This window comes from Temnothorax nylanderi, unplaced genomic scaffold, assembly GCF_030848795.1.
Source record: "Temnothorax nylanderi isolate EJ_2023f unplaced genomic scaffold, tnyl_v1.0 TNYL_tig0095_pilon, whole genome shotgun sequence".
Taxonomy (NCBI): Eukaryota; Metazoa; Arthropoda; class Insecta; order Hymenoptera; family Formicidae; genus Temnothorax; species Temnothorax nylanderi.
This window is the reverse complement of record NW_027249157.1, coordinates 283,643-301,424: the sequence shown is the minus strand read 5'-3', so window position 1 is coordinate 301,424 and position 17,782 is coordinate 283,643. Positions and strand designations below refer to the sequence as shown.

General features: G+C 41.4%; 1 protein-coding gene across 1 annotated transcript in view; it reads right to left on the bottom strand.

Annotated features, from left to right (window-relative positions):
• Window positions 1-10,024: 10,024 nt before the first annotated feature.
• Window positions 10,025-17,782, bottom strand: part of LOC139775276 (protein PTHB1) — a 25,089-nt gene continuing 17,331 nt past the window's right edge. Inside the window, exons 6-12 of the mRNA XM_071711147.1 lie at window positions 16,760-16,937; window positions 16,348-16,593; window positions 15,855-16,097; window positions 14,177-14,460; window positions 13,460-13,630; window positions 11,677-11,814; window positions 10,025-11,288 (exon numbers count right to left, since the gene is read on the bottom strand). Coding sequence (XP_071567248.1) covers window positions 11,058-11,288; window positions 11,677-11,814; window positions 13,460-13,630; window positions 14,177-14,460; window positions 15,855-16,097; window positions 16,348-16,593; window positions 16,760-16,937 — 1,491 coding nt within the window. The 3' untranslated portion in view covers window positions 10,025-11,057. The remainder of the gene's footprint in view (window positions 11,289-11,676; window positions 11,815-13,459; window positions 13,631-14,176; window positions 14,461-15,854; window positions 16,098-16,347; window positions 16,594-16,759; window positions 16,938-17,782) is intronic.

The window sequence follows — 17,782 nt, the reverse complement described above, 5'->3', positions numbered from 1 at the left end:
AAGTGTCACGCGACTATCGTATTCTGATAAAATTAGTCGCGCGCGATCGTAATTAATTATATCTTCGGAATACATATGTGAAAGAAGAAATTCTGGGAAGGAGGAGGCAATCTGCGAGAGATATCGGGGCAACACAGCGGAGCAACCACGAGGCAAGTGTATAATCTATTTCTCATGTGATATTTACTTTTCAAGAGAATTGTAATTATTTTATTATAAATATTTGCTCTCGCCCGATACGCTTTCTGATACGAGATTCATGTAACAACTGCAAATATGGTGTAACCACTGTAAACGCCTGCTTCACAATGTTTAATATTTCACAATGTTTGAACGTCAGAGAGTAAACTCCGTTTTATCCAAATACTGGAAGTTATCGATCACGATACCTACGTATTTTTTTAAAGAGCACAAAGGGTATCTAAACTCGAGCGTGCTATTCCAATAAGTTTATCTGTTAGGAATGAAATGTGTGACTCATGGCGATTTTATCACGCGGCGTGCTCACGCAACTTTGTCTCGTGCGGTGAAACAAAAGAGAAATATCGCGGCGTGATTTCGACGGAAAAGACTAAAAGAGGCACGTGCACCGCGCGAGGAAGACGTGTTCCAGCTTCGCGCGCACGAGTCTGTAACCGCTAATTTGTTTGAACTGAGGGCAAATAAACGGCATCGCGGGTAACGTTGCGCAGATGCGCAGCACCGCGGCACGGGCATAATCGCCGCTGCCGTTAGTTTCTTTGAAAACTCCGTGTCGCCGGTTACGCGTTTCCTAATAGATATAAGCCGCTCGATGTTTCATACATGTAGCGCTCATCATTAACGATCTTCCGCGATGACTGGCACGACAGGATCGACGACGACGCGTTCTTCAGCTCTTCTTTATCGAATAAAAGTCTGTTATCGCTCAATCTCAGTCGGGAGACAGAATTTGCCGTGTAATTAATCGATACTAATAATTCTCCGCGCGCCTTCGTCATCTATGAAATTAATTTTCCTCTTAAGCGTAGAGGAATATTCATATTGCGTGTAAAGTTTAATTTATTTAAATTTAATGAAGTAATTGAATAAAGAGAATTAAATTAATATGAGCTGATAACCAGTTGCCAGGACATAAAAGTAATTATAAATCCACAATAAATTATATTCCTTTTGTAAGAACTGACTGAATTTTTGTCTTATGGAAATAGAACGCTCTAAAATATCCTAAATTTCCAGAAAGAAGCAAATACGTATATCTATTTAACTTGAGGAAGTGGAATTATTTGCTGTTATGATTGCGATTACGGTAATTTAGACTCCGACGAAGATATTAGCAGCAATTGTAAATTCTATTTTCGTGTATGTTGCTTAACGAACAGAAAAAAAAAAAAAATTAAGGACGCCGTAACCCGTCTACGATTCTGGCAATTTGCCTTACGCGGAATCGCTAATTTCTCTACCGATTAACAGACACCCCTGGTGTACCCGTGCCGGTGCCCTCGCCACTACGACCGACTTCCCCGAATAAGTTACTGCCGTCGGGATTTGTTTTCCCGGCCGAATCTCTCCGCTCGTCGGTGCGCAGCGAGCGGTCCGCCGCGCCGTACGTCGTAAGCGAAAACACATAATGCATCGCGCGCGCCGAGGTAACGTCTATTTTCGGTTTAATTGGTTACATTAAGCCCCTGGGAGGCCGGTTAATTTAACGCAACGGCGACGTTGGTCCGCCGCTCATTATCGCGCCGGTGATCGAGCGCGTAATTTCCCTCTCGCGTCCTCTCTAGCGTGCGTTGCACTCTCGCGCAATTTTTCTCCGATCGACGAAGGAGAGCAGCGTCCCCGTCGTGTCGCGTCGTCGCTCTTGTCGTCGCGTCTTTACGAGCGCTATCGGACGCTACGCGCCGCCGAGCTGTGAATTTCACGAGGATCACAGAAATGAGTCATTAGCAGGTCTCTGTCTCCGTATCGGGTATCCTCGATCCCCCATCGTTCGTTCTTGGAGGATTTTCGTCAAGTCGCGTTTGGTACGAGCAAACTGAACGAGACGCGGCACTCACGCCAGATTTACAGGCCATTAAAGCGAAAATAATCCTTTCCTTGGAATCAGTCGGCCAATAAATACGGATTTCCTTGCCGAATCGGCCTTGATAAGACGTGAATCTCTCGCGACACTTCGCGGATATATACTCGATTTAAATGCGAATTGGCGTGCTCGTACTCAGTTTAAAACTGCTTACTGACAGTAATAGGTATAGCTAAGAGATAAATATATGTGACAGGGTAACGATCTGGAAGATCGAGAAAAATATGAAATAAAAAGTTCTCCCAGTTAATAAACTCATTACTTTTTTTATTGCGATTTAAGCGGTACGATTGAAAATTAGAGCAGAAAATTTAACAAAGCGAACAGAGATTTTATTTAGAAATCTTGAAACGTGCGTAGTTATATATCGGCAGGCGAAACTACCTGACTAACTAGTCATAATCCTGTGGAGCGGAAAAAAAGAATGATTATCGGAAAACCGATCTCCGCTGCAGTTTCCGCGATAAGTAAATAATTCGACGAACGCATTCTTAAGTCGTTTCTATTCATCGTCGTTCGGCTTTTTGCGTTCGACTGCACACGGCAAAGAGCGCAATACGATCGAGTTTTTTTCCCAGGTGATTCAGCAGATTCGGACGATTAAGTAGGCGAACCTTTCAGAATCAATTTTGCGGTCGGCGCGCGATTGGCCGGCGGTGTCCGGCCGCGCTTCCAATTACGATTCCTAATCGAACATTATCTATGCGCATCGATGTTCCGCGTCCGTTCTTCATTATGTTCTTATTAATTATGCCGCTTTGTCTGTCGTCGCTTTGAAAGTGATTGCAAAAAACGCACATTATATACTTATTTGTGGCTAAAAGCTTTTACTATAAATTCTATAAATATATGTAAATATTTTTTATTAAATAAGCAAATATGGAATTAATGATAGACATAGTTTTCTAATATTACATATTAAGAATAAACTGCATCGCCTTTGAAAATTTCGAATTTTATTTATTCAAAGTACATATTGCCAAAGCGATACGTTCTATTTTCGATACTTAAGATATTTATTTCAGTATCGTAAATAAATCTCAAATGTTTGACAAGATAGGAGATCTAACTAATAAGCGTGATAGGCAAAAGGCAAAGGCTACGTGAAAATTTCTACCACCACGAAAATGTCCTTTCTCGCTAAACAAACAGCTTGCCGAAAAGAAATTTCGGGCAAAGGTATCAATCTTAAGAACATCTCTTTCGGCTTCGTTTGACAGGGCAAGAGATGCTTATCGAAGAATCGAGGCGGGCTCGATTCCGGGTCATCTGTAGGTATAAGCCAACCGCGATAGGTATACGTTTAGAGTAGGAGCGAAAGAGCGCGGTAATTGGACGGAAGCCATCAATTATCGAAGGACGAGAGGAGTCCTGGGAGAGAGAGAGGAGCCCTCAGCCCCGGCGCGGCGGTTTTCGGCCACTCTCCCGCCCTCTTTCCCTGCCTCGTTATCCACTGATTACCGATCTCTCTCTTACTCTCACGGTGGCTTAACCCTCAAACATCGCTATTGGTGGTCCCGGAGTTGCGAGTTTAGCAAGGTGGTCCCAGTATTAAATCATAAAATGCCAGCAGGAGAATGGAGCGAGAGAGAGAGAGAGAGAGGGAGAGAGAGAGGGCGGGAGAAGAGAGCGCATCCTTCCGTCGAAATTTTATTGCGGCGGTAACTGACGTGCGCCGCTGAGGGTCTCTTGTGATTCGCCGCCCTGCGCTCGCCCGAACAATCGACACGATTATTCACGCGGAATGATATTTGATTAAAGTAGCATCTTAATTTCCAGCCGCTCGTAAATCATTGCCGCCTGCGGTATAATTTCCGCTGTCGAGGATACATTTCATCGTGTTTGCAAATAGACAGACGCGTCATTTAAATTGTACGTTACTTGAAGATGATCTCGCAGAAGGTACACGAATAAGAATCTATTTCTGCAAAATATCAAATATCAAACTTTCGGATTTAAATAAAACTTGAAATTAGAGGTTTTTAAATTTTTATTTTTAATAATAAATTTTGGACATGAAATATTTTCTCATAACTTTATAAATTCTAACTTCTATTAACTGTTTTTGGTTTCACTTTTAATAATATCGCCTTTTATTGATGCCAAATTATGAAGTGCAGTGTTTTTTTGGCGCATTTATAAAGGAATATGTAGCTCTCTTAACGTTAATAAATATCAAGTGCAATCGCGCTATAAAAGATGCTTGGAATTGGAGTCACATCTCCCAAGTTGCTGGGCAACGTCGGTTTTTTTCCATGTTTCTGGTTTTATCGCGCGACCTCTCGTTTGCGTAACAACTTTCTTTGATACGATCTCGATTACAAAGAGGAAGAACATTGCGGCTTGTACGGCCTACGTACAATCTTAATTCCGTTTCCGGTAATGGCGTATCTCCTGCGGTAGACAGTTACCGATTTAGAACGACACGAGAAATTCCTGTCGGCTCTCGCACATTCATGCAATTAATTCGTACTGCGTAATCTGTTAATAATCACTATGTAGTAATCGCGAGCATGCACAATTCGATTTTTATGTTCGTCGATTATAGATTGATATAGGGTCAAAACTGGTGGTCAGGTACGCATGATTCTAAACATGCATTACCTAGAAATATCAAAAGGATATTTCAGGGATATAATAAGACAAGATGTGTTTACTTTTTTAAGAACTTTAATTTATTATCTTGAAAATTTTGTTGGAATTTCACGCATATCTGACGATTATTCAAAATTGTTTTTCTGGCAAACGGAGTTTCGTATAAAAAAGTATCATTCTACAATCATTTTCGACATATTTTTTCATATGGAATTATTTATCCTCCCCGCTTATATCACCAGTTCTGAAGCACCCCGTTAACGTGTCAAATTTGTGTATCATGACTGTACATTGATTCCTAGTTGTTCTGTGTGGAGGAAGTTGTTCATTCTTCAGGAATGTGTTGTAGTCAGGAATCTCTACAAAGTATGTAACGATTAAAGAAACAATTGCAGGTAGAAGTACAGTGTAGAAGTCAGAGATACCATTATCTCTTTTACCTGTGATAATATAAGAAAATATTTTAAGCATAACTTAAATTTTTCCAAAGGTATGAGGACAAATCTTTCGTCTTTCATGGAAAGTACACAATTATTTACAGTTATAAATGTTATCTCTGACATCTGATAAGCAACGTTTTTTGGTCGGAAATGCTTTGTTTATCCTTTTCATGCTTCGCTAATGACTCATCAGTAGCTGTAGAGATGAGCTGTAAAGAGCTGCGCTAAAGAGCCGCAACTTGAATATTTAAAATTTTGAAGTGATTTTATTAAAAAGATGCTCAATAATGAACTGACTTGTGAGACAGGTATGCTCCTTCAAGAATTTCGGGAATTAACTGAATTCGTCAGCGAATGATTGGTAAATGTTTTTAGGGTATTAAGATTTAGTATATTTTAATATACTAAATATTTCAGATAATGATGGACTTTATGAATGAACAAACACATGAAGAATGGATGATCTACTTAGACTATTTGTGTAACGAACTAAAAGTTAGGAAGATAATTAATTTGTTTCATCATATGTTTTAATAGTACTTTCTTCGGACTCTGAAAGTCGATTTGAGGCTTCGCGTTTCCAAGTACCTCGGTGCAGCATCGTTTTTTTCCGCCCGGTGTACCAATTAACTTCCCTATAGTCTGTTCACGGGCGATCGCGTGTATTCGATTCCGCTTCTACGCGGCCCATACAATATGCATCTTCATTCGGGACCAGTTTTTCTGCGTGCGCGCATACGAGAAACGCGCGCATTTAAAAAGCCACCTATCTGGATCTGCGGCGGCCGGCGCGGCGCGGCGGAGCGCATATCGCAGACGCATGTCGGGGCACAAAAGAATCCTATACATAATCGCGCGGCTCTCCTCGCTCGGGCCGCCGCGTTCTCATGCGGAGATCGCAGGAAGCCGTTCTGTATGTCGGATCTCCTGCTAGAGGTTCTTCCGGGAAGGTCGATCGCGCAAAGCCGCAGGCGAGTTTCCACGTAATCCGGTGGGGTGACCGAAGGAAGACGAAAGGCCGTTCGCTCGCTCGCACGCTCTCGTTCGGAATTTAATAGCGTTTAAAGACCCCGATAGGCGAACAGACTACCGTCCCGTCGTCGCGCGAGATGCGCCTTTTTGCGTCTGCAAAAATCGTTTATTTACGAGACCCCTCTTAAATTGCGCCACTTATCTCGCGAGAGAGCGTTGAATCGTAGTAATGCCTTATTGCGCGTCGGAAATTTAAAAGTTTCACTTAAACGATGACGACGTTATGAGAAACCGCGTGTTTTTGTTGCGGCAGAAAATTACCAGAAAAATTGCTTTCTGCCACGACCATTCTCCTCGAGGGATTATTAATTCTCTATAATTTAAGCAGAATCAGCGATATACAAAATGTACCAGAAGAGAGTTAATCGTATGTTATCATACCACCTTTTTTTCTTTTCGTTCGGGTACTGCTTCGAGTATGTTTTTCCGCCCCAGTTGCGACTGTAATTATTACGTGTCAATTGATGAATATGTAATATACTCGTACTTGCGTGCCGTTCGGATTTTGGACACAGTGTTCATATACCACATTCGAAAGACGCGTGCGAATAATTAGGCTTTGCGAATTAAGATTCGATAAAACTTTATAATCTAAAATGTAAGACTGAATAAATAAAATATATCATAATGAACGAGACATGATCGTTATGATAACAATCAAATAAATAGAAAATGTGTCAATATACGGTTGAGCTAAATCTTTTTGTGCTTAATATATAATAATTTTTTGCAACTATCCTTTGCAGTGGTTTTAAAGATATACGTTTTAAGACTGACAGTAATCGGCGCGTAGTTTGCTAAGCGAAAAATGTATATAAATTCACGCAAAAAATATTATTATATAAACACAAAAAGATCTAGACCGTATATTGAAACATTTTCTATTTACTTAAATAAAATATGTAATAAATAAAAATGATGACTAATAAAAAATTATTTTTTAGTAGGTTTTTCAAAATAAACTCAGCAAAGGGCAAAGGGTGTTATTATGTGATTTTTTGTTAGTGAGTCATCTGTACTTTTTAGGTAAGATTTATCTTTTCTTTTGTCTTTCCATAATATATGTCTTAGCTTTTCGGTCTTCTTGCTGTCAGAGTAAGACATTCTTGACTTGTCTTTTCGAGTCTTGTTCGAACAGAGGACATCTCACATCCCGTTGAGCAGGAATTCACTGAGGCAAGATTCCAGATAGTTCAGACGACTCTGCAGATTAGGCTTTTAATATTGTTTTATAATAATCTATTTAAGTTGAAAATGTCTTAAGATAGTCGAAAGTCTTAAATATTCTATCTTACAGGTTCTGCAGTTTTCCCAATATCCTACACTATGATTCGGATTTGCCTTTCAAAAATATCTTTATAATAATAATAATAAATCGAGCAATAAATTATTTTTTAATTCTTGCAAAATTGCTGATATTTTCTGGAAAAGAGGGATATCATGAATAATAAGCGTTTTTCTTTTGTATCCAGCGGAGTCTTATTTTTCCCGAAGTCATTCATTGCGAGTATAATAATCTTTGTCGAAGTTAATTCGAGGAACGAATGGCGATTGTCGGAAGCGACGAGTTAGAGGAAAGGTCGCATCTCTCTCGTGGCGTCGAGTGACAAACACGTAACACGCGAAACCTTTTTCAGCACTTCCTCTCAGGTACGTTCCTCGGACTCTCTCACCCCCATTTGTCTCGTTTATCGTCCTTCTAACTCGTCCGCAGCATTCTTTTACGTGTCTACCGCAGTTTGTGCGAGCCATGCCGCCGCGAGTTTACACAAGCCAGCGGGAAGTCAAGTGGCTTTTTCAACGGATGGCAATAGAAAGATGTAAGCGAGTCGGTCACTCTAGGCCTCTCGGCCTATTAGCTTCGTATATTCGCGGCATAATGCAAAGGGCGATCGTGCTCGCGGCACGGCATCGAGTTCTGTTTTCAATAACAATTCGCACTTAAATCTTTTTTAAAAGCCAAGTACATATCAAGTAGTTATCGGTTGGAGTGTTTGAGATTTTTTAGGTACTTGTGAGAGTTTTAGGTTTTACGTTGAATTCTTCGAATAATTTTTAACTGTTTCTTCATAGCAAGGATGTCGGCTTTAGCTTATACCGAAATGGTATTCTTTGCCCAATTTTACGACAACTTTTAATAGAAATTTTATTTTAGATTTAAGCCAGATTTATTTATAGATAATCTAATATTAAATCAAGCAAATCAAAAGTGAAAAAGACGGTATTTAACTTTTTGCAGAAAAGTTGGTATCAAATTAATCGAGAAGGAAAGGAAATTGTATACAAAGTTTATAAAAACATCTGTACGCATTTTATGCGTAAAAGTTTCGGATCGCTTTCATAAATTCCAAAGCATTTCTGTCCAAACATCGTCTATATTTGTACTTTCGATCGATTGCATCGGTACGTAATCTATTATATTTACAAGAACGTTAGATTCATGACGTTAGATTGGATAATAATAAGGAATAGACCGCGCGATTCATCGTTTGTTCCATCACTTGGAAAACTGGAAACGCGGCAATACGATGTGTCGGACCCTGACCTTCTCGATGAACTCTCCGCCCTTTTCCCGAAGTGGCGATGACGGCGATGGTAAGATACGAGACAACCGTCAGGGTTTTTTCTCAATTTCCTCCGGCAAAGCAGCGATAAAATGATATAGTAGTATACAGCCCGTAATTTTCTTTCCACACCTTCGGAGATGTCGCCGATTTATTCCGCATGTTTATCGATTTGCCGTATTTTTTTTTCTCCGAGCCTGTAACGTGCCTCGGGCGATCGATTGATCGATCGTTTCGCCTGAGACACGGGAATATTCTGTTGAAAGCAGCATCTTTCTTCATCTACATATGTGTATCTTTTTGCGTTGCTGTGCCAAATAACACGGTGCGAGCTAAATTTGACGTGCGATCGCTTTCTTTAGATTTCCCAAGGAAATTACGAAGGCGATGCGTATATTAGAGATCGTTCCGGTTGTATTTCTCTCGGAAAATCAACTCTTCGCCGTCAAGAATATCCTAAGAATAATAAAATATTCTAGAATGACTTTTATTTTTATAACAGATTTTTTTTAATTATACTTAACTGTGAACTTAATGCGTTCTTAACGAATTTATATCGGAGTATTAATAGCTTTCAGGTTTTTAATAGTATTATTTAAATCCAAATTTTTATTTTTACAAAGTCTAATTCAGACTGTATAAGTTATCGAGATTTAATGTTGAATATCGAAAAGCTGTAGTAAATAATAACTTCTCTCAATTCTCGAGATAAGAATTCCATTAATATTGAAAAACCCATTATTGAAAAGCTAAAGCAGGATAAAGTCAGTTCTGGGAAACCTTGCGCTCGATTTGTATTGACAGTATGCCAATATAATTAAACATCACGCCTATGTAAAGGTTTACATCATTGCAACATTGTTGCATTGTTTACGCGTCGATACCCGGCGGTGTATATCCGCCAATGTTATCCGCGAGACGTTTATCCGAAGCCGCAAAGCTGCGGCCACAAATATTTCAATCTGTTACATCAGTGGCCGCAACGGAAAAGTGCTGCCGTCTAAATATTTGCCGAGCACTTCGGCAAAGGTTACTCGGGCCTCGTGATTATTTGTTTCTTCACGCTCGTGGGAAGCCGCGTACGGAGCGGAGCACGCATCTGCATGCGGCGCGGCGCGCGAGAGAGGTCTTTTACGTCGCGTATGAATCAGCGCGATGCACGCGTGGCGACTCGAGTATCGAAAACCATTAAACTTTATTAATTTTTATTCAAACTTATAAAAAATAAAAATTGATATTAATCGTCTTTATTAATCTTTAAATGGAAAAAGCATTCGCGCGGCGTTTATAGCAAAAATTAATAAGAAACACATAATCTATCTTATGTGTACATTTTTTAATAGAAAGATGAGAGATTATAAATTTTAATTCAACGTTCTATTACAGTAGAATCTGCTACAATCACGGTGATATATTTCAGACAGGATTTATTGATTTAATATTCTGGGAATTTATTGATTTCATTACAATCCTCGATAACGGAAGAATCAACAGAAGCGCAGCTGCTAGTAACAACGCTAGTAATCGTTCGATAAGTTGCGCGTCTCTTTATTGTCGCGGCGGGATATCGAATAGCGTGTGCGCGCGCGCGCGCGCGCGCGGCTCGGGATGAAAAATTCTTACGATCCTTTCCATTCTACGCGGGGCAAGCACTTTGCATAACATTACACAGAGAACGCTCTCGTAGGAAAATTATCGCGAACAAAGCGCGTGGCTGTTATTGGTCCCGTCGAGTTAAACACATATACCCTCCCGTCTCCGTACATTCTTCCCATTAATTAGCCTCGAAAAAGCGGAATCGTGGCGCCAGCTAGTGAATCACTCAAACTATACGTTACGCTGTTCGACTTCGCCTATTTCAATAATATGCCGCAGGCGGTGGAATAAAATTATCGCCGCAGCGCGCCGCGCGCCGCCCGGCGCGTGTATGGACTTACGTAAAACCGCGCCTGTCCGACTTGGCGTATCCATGCATAAATACGCGTGTATTGCACCTGCGTAGCGTATCGATATATATATATATATATGCACACGCAACGGCGCCAAGCTACGCCCAGTACGCACGGTAATATTCCTCGAGATCTCATTAAGGATGCTGAAACAATCGATCATTTGTCGACGAATCTCGGGAGCTCGCCTGACAGAATTCAGATTCTATTTTTTTGCTATCTTTCTTCCTTTTCTACGTTAAGTTTGCGCGACAAAAGAGTTAAGGAAACTTGTCACATTTTTACGATAAGTTTTTTAATTATCTCGATCGCAAATTCCGATGAAAAATTTAATTTTACATTCTAAATGACTTGTTCGCTGCTCTTGAGAGAATACGTTCGAAGATTTGCAGAAGATAGATTGTGACGATTTTTAAGAAGAAGCGCCAGCTTCCAATTGTTCGTTCTCGACCGTGTCGGCTTCTCGGCAGCTGTCGAGGCGTTCAATCGCGTGTACCAGACGTTTCTTCAACTTCGCGAATTCTTTGGCGGACGTCATTTTGCTTAACGCAGACGCGGGCTTCGCGTCCAGGTGACTCGTGCCCTTTCTCGACGTGGACCGTAGAAAAGCGCTCAGGCTGACATCGGCGATCTCTTCCCAGTCCTGAGGAACAAATCGATCGAATGCTTATCGAAAAATGAAGTTATAGAAGATAGTAGCAATTTGCGGCATTTGCGATAATTTACAAACGGCGCAGCAACGAGATTTCTCTATGAATGACGGCGCAAATGATCAAGCTAATTCTTTCAGATGGTTAAAATTATATTTTCTATGAAAGGAATATCCTATAATATTATAAAGTGTATATAACAGTCGTTAGAAACCAATGTATCTAGAAGTTAATCAGTTAATTATTAACCAGCTGAATATATATTAATCAAGTGGATTTTGATTAAATCGAGACCACTACTTCTCTAGTAGTCGGATGTCGTGAATATTTTAGCCACTTGGAGCGAAGAGATCGACCATTGCGCGTCGCGATAGTACTTACGAGCTCGTCGCGCAGCTGCGGCTCGAATCCGATCGCGGCTTCGAGCATCGCGTACTTATCGTCGTTTACATTGAGCCGCAACAGCAGGAGCAGTAACCTCACGACGCACCGCAGACCGTGGCCGGCGCGTTCCCGTTCCTGTAACAGCCCAATTACCGCGTTACATCACGCCGCACTGGACGGGACTGCACGTCGCCAATCTGTCCGGATGATGCGAACCGAGATTTGGGTCAGGAATCGAAACCGGTATAATTTTCACGAGGTCAGACGCGCTTCTCTGTATATATAGTTCACTTCCCTTACATATTAATTACACGTTTTCCACTGAAGATTAAGTGCATTGAAACTGCAACGATTGATTGTGTGTGTGTGTGTGTGTGTGTGTGTGTGTGTGTGTGTGTGTGTGTGTGTATAGTCGTCCTTAAAATAATCTCCGAAGAAAAATTAATCCCTAGAATGAGAATATGAATTAACTTACAGTCATTTACTTCAATATACTCCCGCAATGTAGGAATGAGTGAAGATTACTCTCTCGCGTTCGTTACTTTCTATGAAATAGGTAACAAATAATTAATTTTAAATTAATTCTCTGATTACTCTCTGCAGCGCAGCGTGTCGGTTGTCACGGATTAGTTCTTGATGGCTCCTCGTAAGAATCCGCATATAGGCATAATAGAGAGAATAGGAAGAAGTTCAGCAATGATTTCGGAGATTATAAAATTGCTTCATAAAATTTCACAAGGCAAATTCGTATTGATTATTTTTTATTTGTCTGTTTCCTTGTGTTTTAAATTCAGTCGTTTAAGCGAAACAATCCTTCTCGCGTCTCGTTGTCTTTCCCTTCATTACCTAACTAAACATGGCTCTCTCGCATATCGCGCGGATCGGCGCTTACATCGAATTCCCTTCCCCGGAGTGCCATAAATCTCGCAAATAATAAGCCACTCGAGCGCGACGAGTGGGATCGAGTAACGATCACGGGCACGGTTGATACGGTTTCGCGAAACCGCCATCGCTGCATCGGTGCGATTGCCATCTCCGCTTCCAGATTGGCGCGCGATAAAACGTGGCGTATCGGCCGCGATCGGCCGGCCAAGTGGCTCTCGCGTGTTTTATATACGGCTGAGATTATGGTCGCCGCTCGCCGTCGCTGTCAGCGTCGGGTGAATAAGCGAGGGCAACTACAGCGGGCAATTACAGCGTGCGCGACTCGCGAGCATTATCCCAGACAAGCAGATTCTGAGACTACGGTTGAGTTGCATGCAGCGCCGGTTCAGAGGGTGCTCGTTGCAGTTGTCTTACGAGGATGCATAAAAATTATGAATTGAAATTCTTTGAATTAATTACAAATAACAGAAATGAGAATTTTTATATCTCAATTTCCATCTAAAAAATAATTTAAATTAATTAAAGATCAACTTTCGTACCATCTTTGGCAGCAAGATTTCTTGCTGTTTTAATATTAAAAATAGTGCTAAGATAGCGCACAACTTTATATATATATATATATATAATTTTTTTTAAGGTAACAAATAGAGACTAGGCGCTAGACTAACTGCATAGGCATAAATGAAATAAATGAAAGTTTGTTTACGAAAATCAATGAATCGTTTCGAACTATCTCAACAATTTTATGATAAGACTTGCGAAATCAGATTTGCGTTGGACCGTGCTTCAGTTCAACACAAGCCTGATTAAAGGCTAAGATCGATCTTGCAGCGAACGAGTACGTTGTAAAGAGAAGAGGACCAGTTGTTGGGAGGATGGGACATTGGTCAATTACCGTTCGTGCGATCGCGAGATCATCCAGAAGCGCGAAGATCGCGCGATAGGTCGACTCCAACAGGAACGGCAGTCCAGTCGCGGCCAGAGACCGGGTGTTCCGCTCCCTCACGACGCGCAGCATCCTCCTCTCGATGTTTCTCAACTGGGTCGACAACAGCCCGATCTCACTCTGTACTTGAGCAAAAAAAAAAACACGCTGAGGAAGAGAGAAACGGGGGTAATTAATCGACGGCAACGGCGATGTTAATGAATCGGACGCCGCCAACGCTATCATCATCGTCGTCGTGCGACTGCGAGAAAAACTGATCTTAAATCTTACGAGGGCGACGAAAGCACGAGCTTGAGAGGGAAAGAGAGAACTAGAGTAGACATAAGAAAAATAAATTCTGAAAATTCTCATATATCTGTGCAAAATCTTTATGAAGAATTTTTAGCTTATTAAAGCTCTAATTTTTTTTAAGATAAAAGATAAAACTTGAAATTAAAGTCGAAAAATTAAAAAGTGAGGGAATGACAAATATTTAGCATTTGGAAATAGAATTTTGAATTAGAGATAAAATAGATTAGATATCTTGTCTAAAAGCAAATAAATAAATGATTACATTTAGTGACATAATACATTTATGTATATTAATATAAGTATGAATATTTCTTTAAGCTAGTAGTCGATCATATCAAAATTAGGTGTGGTTAATGTTTCATTTAAACAAATTACCGCGATTTTGTCCGCCTTCTGGCGACTATGATAGTGCGCCTCCATCTGAGACTGGACCAGCTGTATGTGGTTTTGCGCAATGGCGGTCGTAAAATTTCCGGTGGCCTTGTCTTTGAGCCTGTTCACCAGCTGCTGAACCACCAAGGCCATTGAAAGCCCATCGTTCGATTGCACTCGGTATCGATTGCTGGTTGCGCCGGAAACGATTGTCACCACGCTGCCAGTTTGCACGTGCTGCAAGCCAAGCACGTTCCAATTTTGCCTCTGTATGTCTCCTGTAAACTCTAGAATTAAGAAGAGAATTATCGTAAATTAAAATCTTCGCGCGGACTTCTGAACTTCTGGGGAGAAAACAAATAAGAAAATTCAACTATTCAGTTAAATTTAAACGATCTTTACTTTTCCGCTATCTTTATTTAGCGATTTTGATGACCGAAATAATTAACATTTAACTTTATAAATACATGCAACAAAAAATATCTTTCGATATTTTTCTTAAAAAAGTTTAGATTCGTTAAAACATTTGTGACGAAAATTACGGTTGATAATTTTGGGGTATTCTCTGTATTCCGTGTCAGACATATATTGAGACACAAGACATTGATATTTTTGATGAGCGCGGTCTCATGGGAGGGAAGGAATTCACTTAACGAGAATTTTACCGACTTTAAATTACGAATCTACCAGGTGTGCGAGGCTTAAAGTCGAAAGGCCGATAAAAGGAAGAAAATGCGCGCCGTGATTGAAGAGGTCCGGGTAAGGTTCCTGAGACCCCGCGATGCCTGATTATCGTATTAGGTGGGCCGAGATGCCGCGCGTTTAAAACCACGAACGAGAGAGAGTGTGTGTGTGTGAGAGAGAGAGAGAGAGAGAGAGAGAGAGAGAGAGAGAGAGAGAGAGAGAGAGAGAGAGAGAGAGAGAGAGAGAGAGAGAGAGAGAGAGAGAGAGAGAGAAAGAGAGAGAGACTGGATTCCTTAATATCGCCGTTCGCAAACGAGACATCCTAATTCTCTATCCACAATTTCCTAGCCCGTAATTTCCGACGGGGAACAGCGGGGCAGTGGGAGTAAAAAAGATGTCCGTGAGTTTTTAGGGAATCCTTTACGGCGATGGGACCAACAGGGCGGCAACACAAAGCTGCGGCCTATAATGTCGCATCTGTAAACAAGCAATTTCTCCACGATTCATAAATCTATGACATTCATGAAAATTGATTTTTATGTTATACGCTAAACTTTAGATATATTGCTTACATTTTTCTATCGCATTGACTATATAATGGCGACTATATCAAACAACTTATGCATATATTATCTATAATTTTATTAAGGACGATACGCGTTATTTCCTTTGCGACAAAAAAGAGAAGAATTTACATAACTTTACTACGTCGCGATATTTCTTTATGATAAATACGGAAACGAAATAAAATCTTATTTCAATTATTTCAATCTTGATGCAATGCCATGTTCGTAATATACAATTTTTTAAATTTTGATTAAGTGAATCTTATTGAAGGAACTTTTGCGGAGTTTGCTGTAATTTTATCGTGCGAAACCACAGAAAAATTTGTCGACGGTAGATTCGAGGGAATAGTTTTATCGCGGTTGCAGCCCTGGTCGCGCGAGTGGCGAGAGGGACGAGGGGTAGTTATAAACGACGGTGCCGATGGATTTACCGGGAAACAGCTGGCTAAAAGCCACGAGGGGCTCACTGCACTTGATGGTCGCTGTGAAGGTGGACGTGTTCTCGGGTGGGCAGGCCCTCAGCATCATCTTCAGGGGCAGTTGGGCCGTCTTCTGAAGTACGCGCATGCTCCCACGATCCGCCGTCTCGTAGCTCGCCGTGATTCTCACGTCCGACGACATCGCCGGCAGATTCGTCGTCGGGTAGATCATCGTGCGCAGAACGTGCCGGTCACCTTCGCATTCGCACGATTAATTGGCCAAGTGACATATCAACAAATTAGCCAATATCGATATTCTAACAATTCTGCCATTTCGATTACGAGGAATAAAAAATGATACGCGGAGAGTATGCATTTTTTTGCAACAGTGTCGTCCTATTTCTCATCCGTCGCGTTTTAATTTTGTCCCGGATTGTTCCGGAGCCGCTATTCTCTTGTTCGAGACTTCGCGCCGTAAATATGTAACTTTACGTGACTCGCTTACAAAGATTGGTAATAACGTGGCAATCCTTCTCGGCGACGAACGGCTTGGAGACGTCCACGCACACTTGAACGTCGCGTAGCGTCGTGTACGTGGACAATTCTATGGTGATCCTGCACATTAAATTACGACCCTCCGAGTCGTCCTTCGAGTCGTCCTGGTTTCCGCGTGGACAGGGCTCGAGATCCGCGGACACAGTCACGGATATTATCAGCTCGGCGTCCATGGTAACGTCACTGAGTTGATTGCCTTATAGTTTCAATCGTAAAATAATTAATTCTGTTAATAAAGGCTTAAATTTGTAAAATTTAATTATGAAATGGATGATTTGCTCTTTGGAGAAATTCTCGATAGCTGATTCGTCGCTTGTGTCGCTAAGTATATTGATGAGTGTTATAAGTATATTGATTCATACCGGAAGCCTTATTTCTCTTCGCCAACTTGCGGAGCTCCATGAGCTCATCTTCGGCGGCTACGTAATCGTAACCGCGCCGATGCAGAGGAGGCGCGATGAATAACGACGGCTCCGAGCCCAAGTAGCAAGCCTCTAGCTGGCCCTCTTCGGAGAGAGCGACGATCGCTCCGTCTAAGTGCTAAAAAAAGAAATATCAAACTCTAAATTACAGTCGCAACGCCGCAAAAGGAAAAATCAGCCTCAAATTGGTCAAAGAAACCGTAGATAAAAAAGAAGCAGAACCGCGGGAAACCTGGAATGGCCTGTAACATCATAGTTATTATCTCGCGGATGCGCAAGAGCAATATGAGAGCTAAATTAAAGACTTGCCCGTAAAAGTGATCTGACCTTTAAAATTAAAAATTAAAGTGATTCGAGTACGACCATGTACTTTTGACCGTGGCAATATGCGTACACCAACTTTCGTTTCTCTCCATTTCAAAGAAGAATGTGTCAGATCGGTTTTTTTTTACGTGTAGGACTTCGGTTCGAACGGTTATAGCGGATTCTTTCCGTAGCGGCAAACTGAAAGGCTGTTTCTGCTTTTGTCATTGCGCGAGATAAGATAAAAATAATCATATATTCGTCGCTATTTTCATGGCATACTGACGTCCGGCTGATTTAGGCGGTTTTCTAAGCATTTTCTCGTGTGTGGCGGCGCGTATGTATACGCGGAACAACTCCAGTTTGCCGCGACGATAGTTCGCTGATTAACGGAGCGGAGTTCTCGGTATTAAGCTAATTAGCCAGCAATTCGCGCGCTCTGTGTCCTCCGGAAAGACAACAATGGCAACCTTGCTGGCCGCGCGCGCTAGCTGCGGCAGGACGATAAGATAAAACCAGGGTGATAATTGCCGGACTCCTCGTCCTTCCCTGCACTCTCTTGCGGTTTTTTCCTTTCCCGGTCGGTCTTTCATTGCCGACGCCGATGCTAAAAGCCTTGAGAGCGTTTCTTTCGATCGTCATCGCCACGCGAGCTCTTCG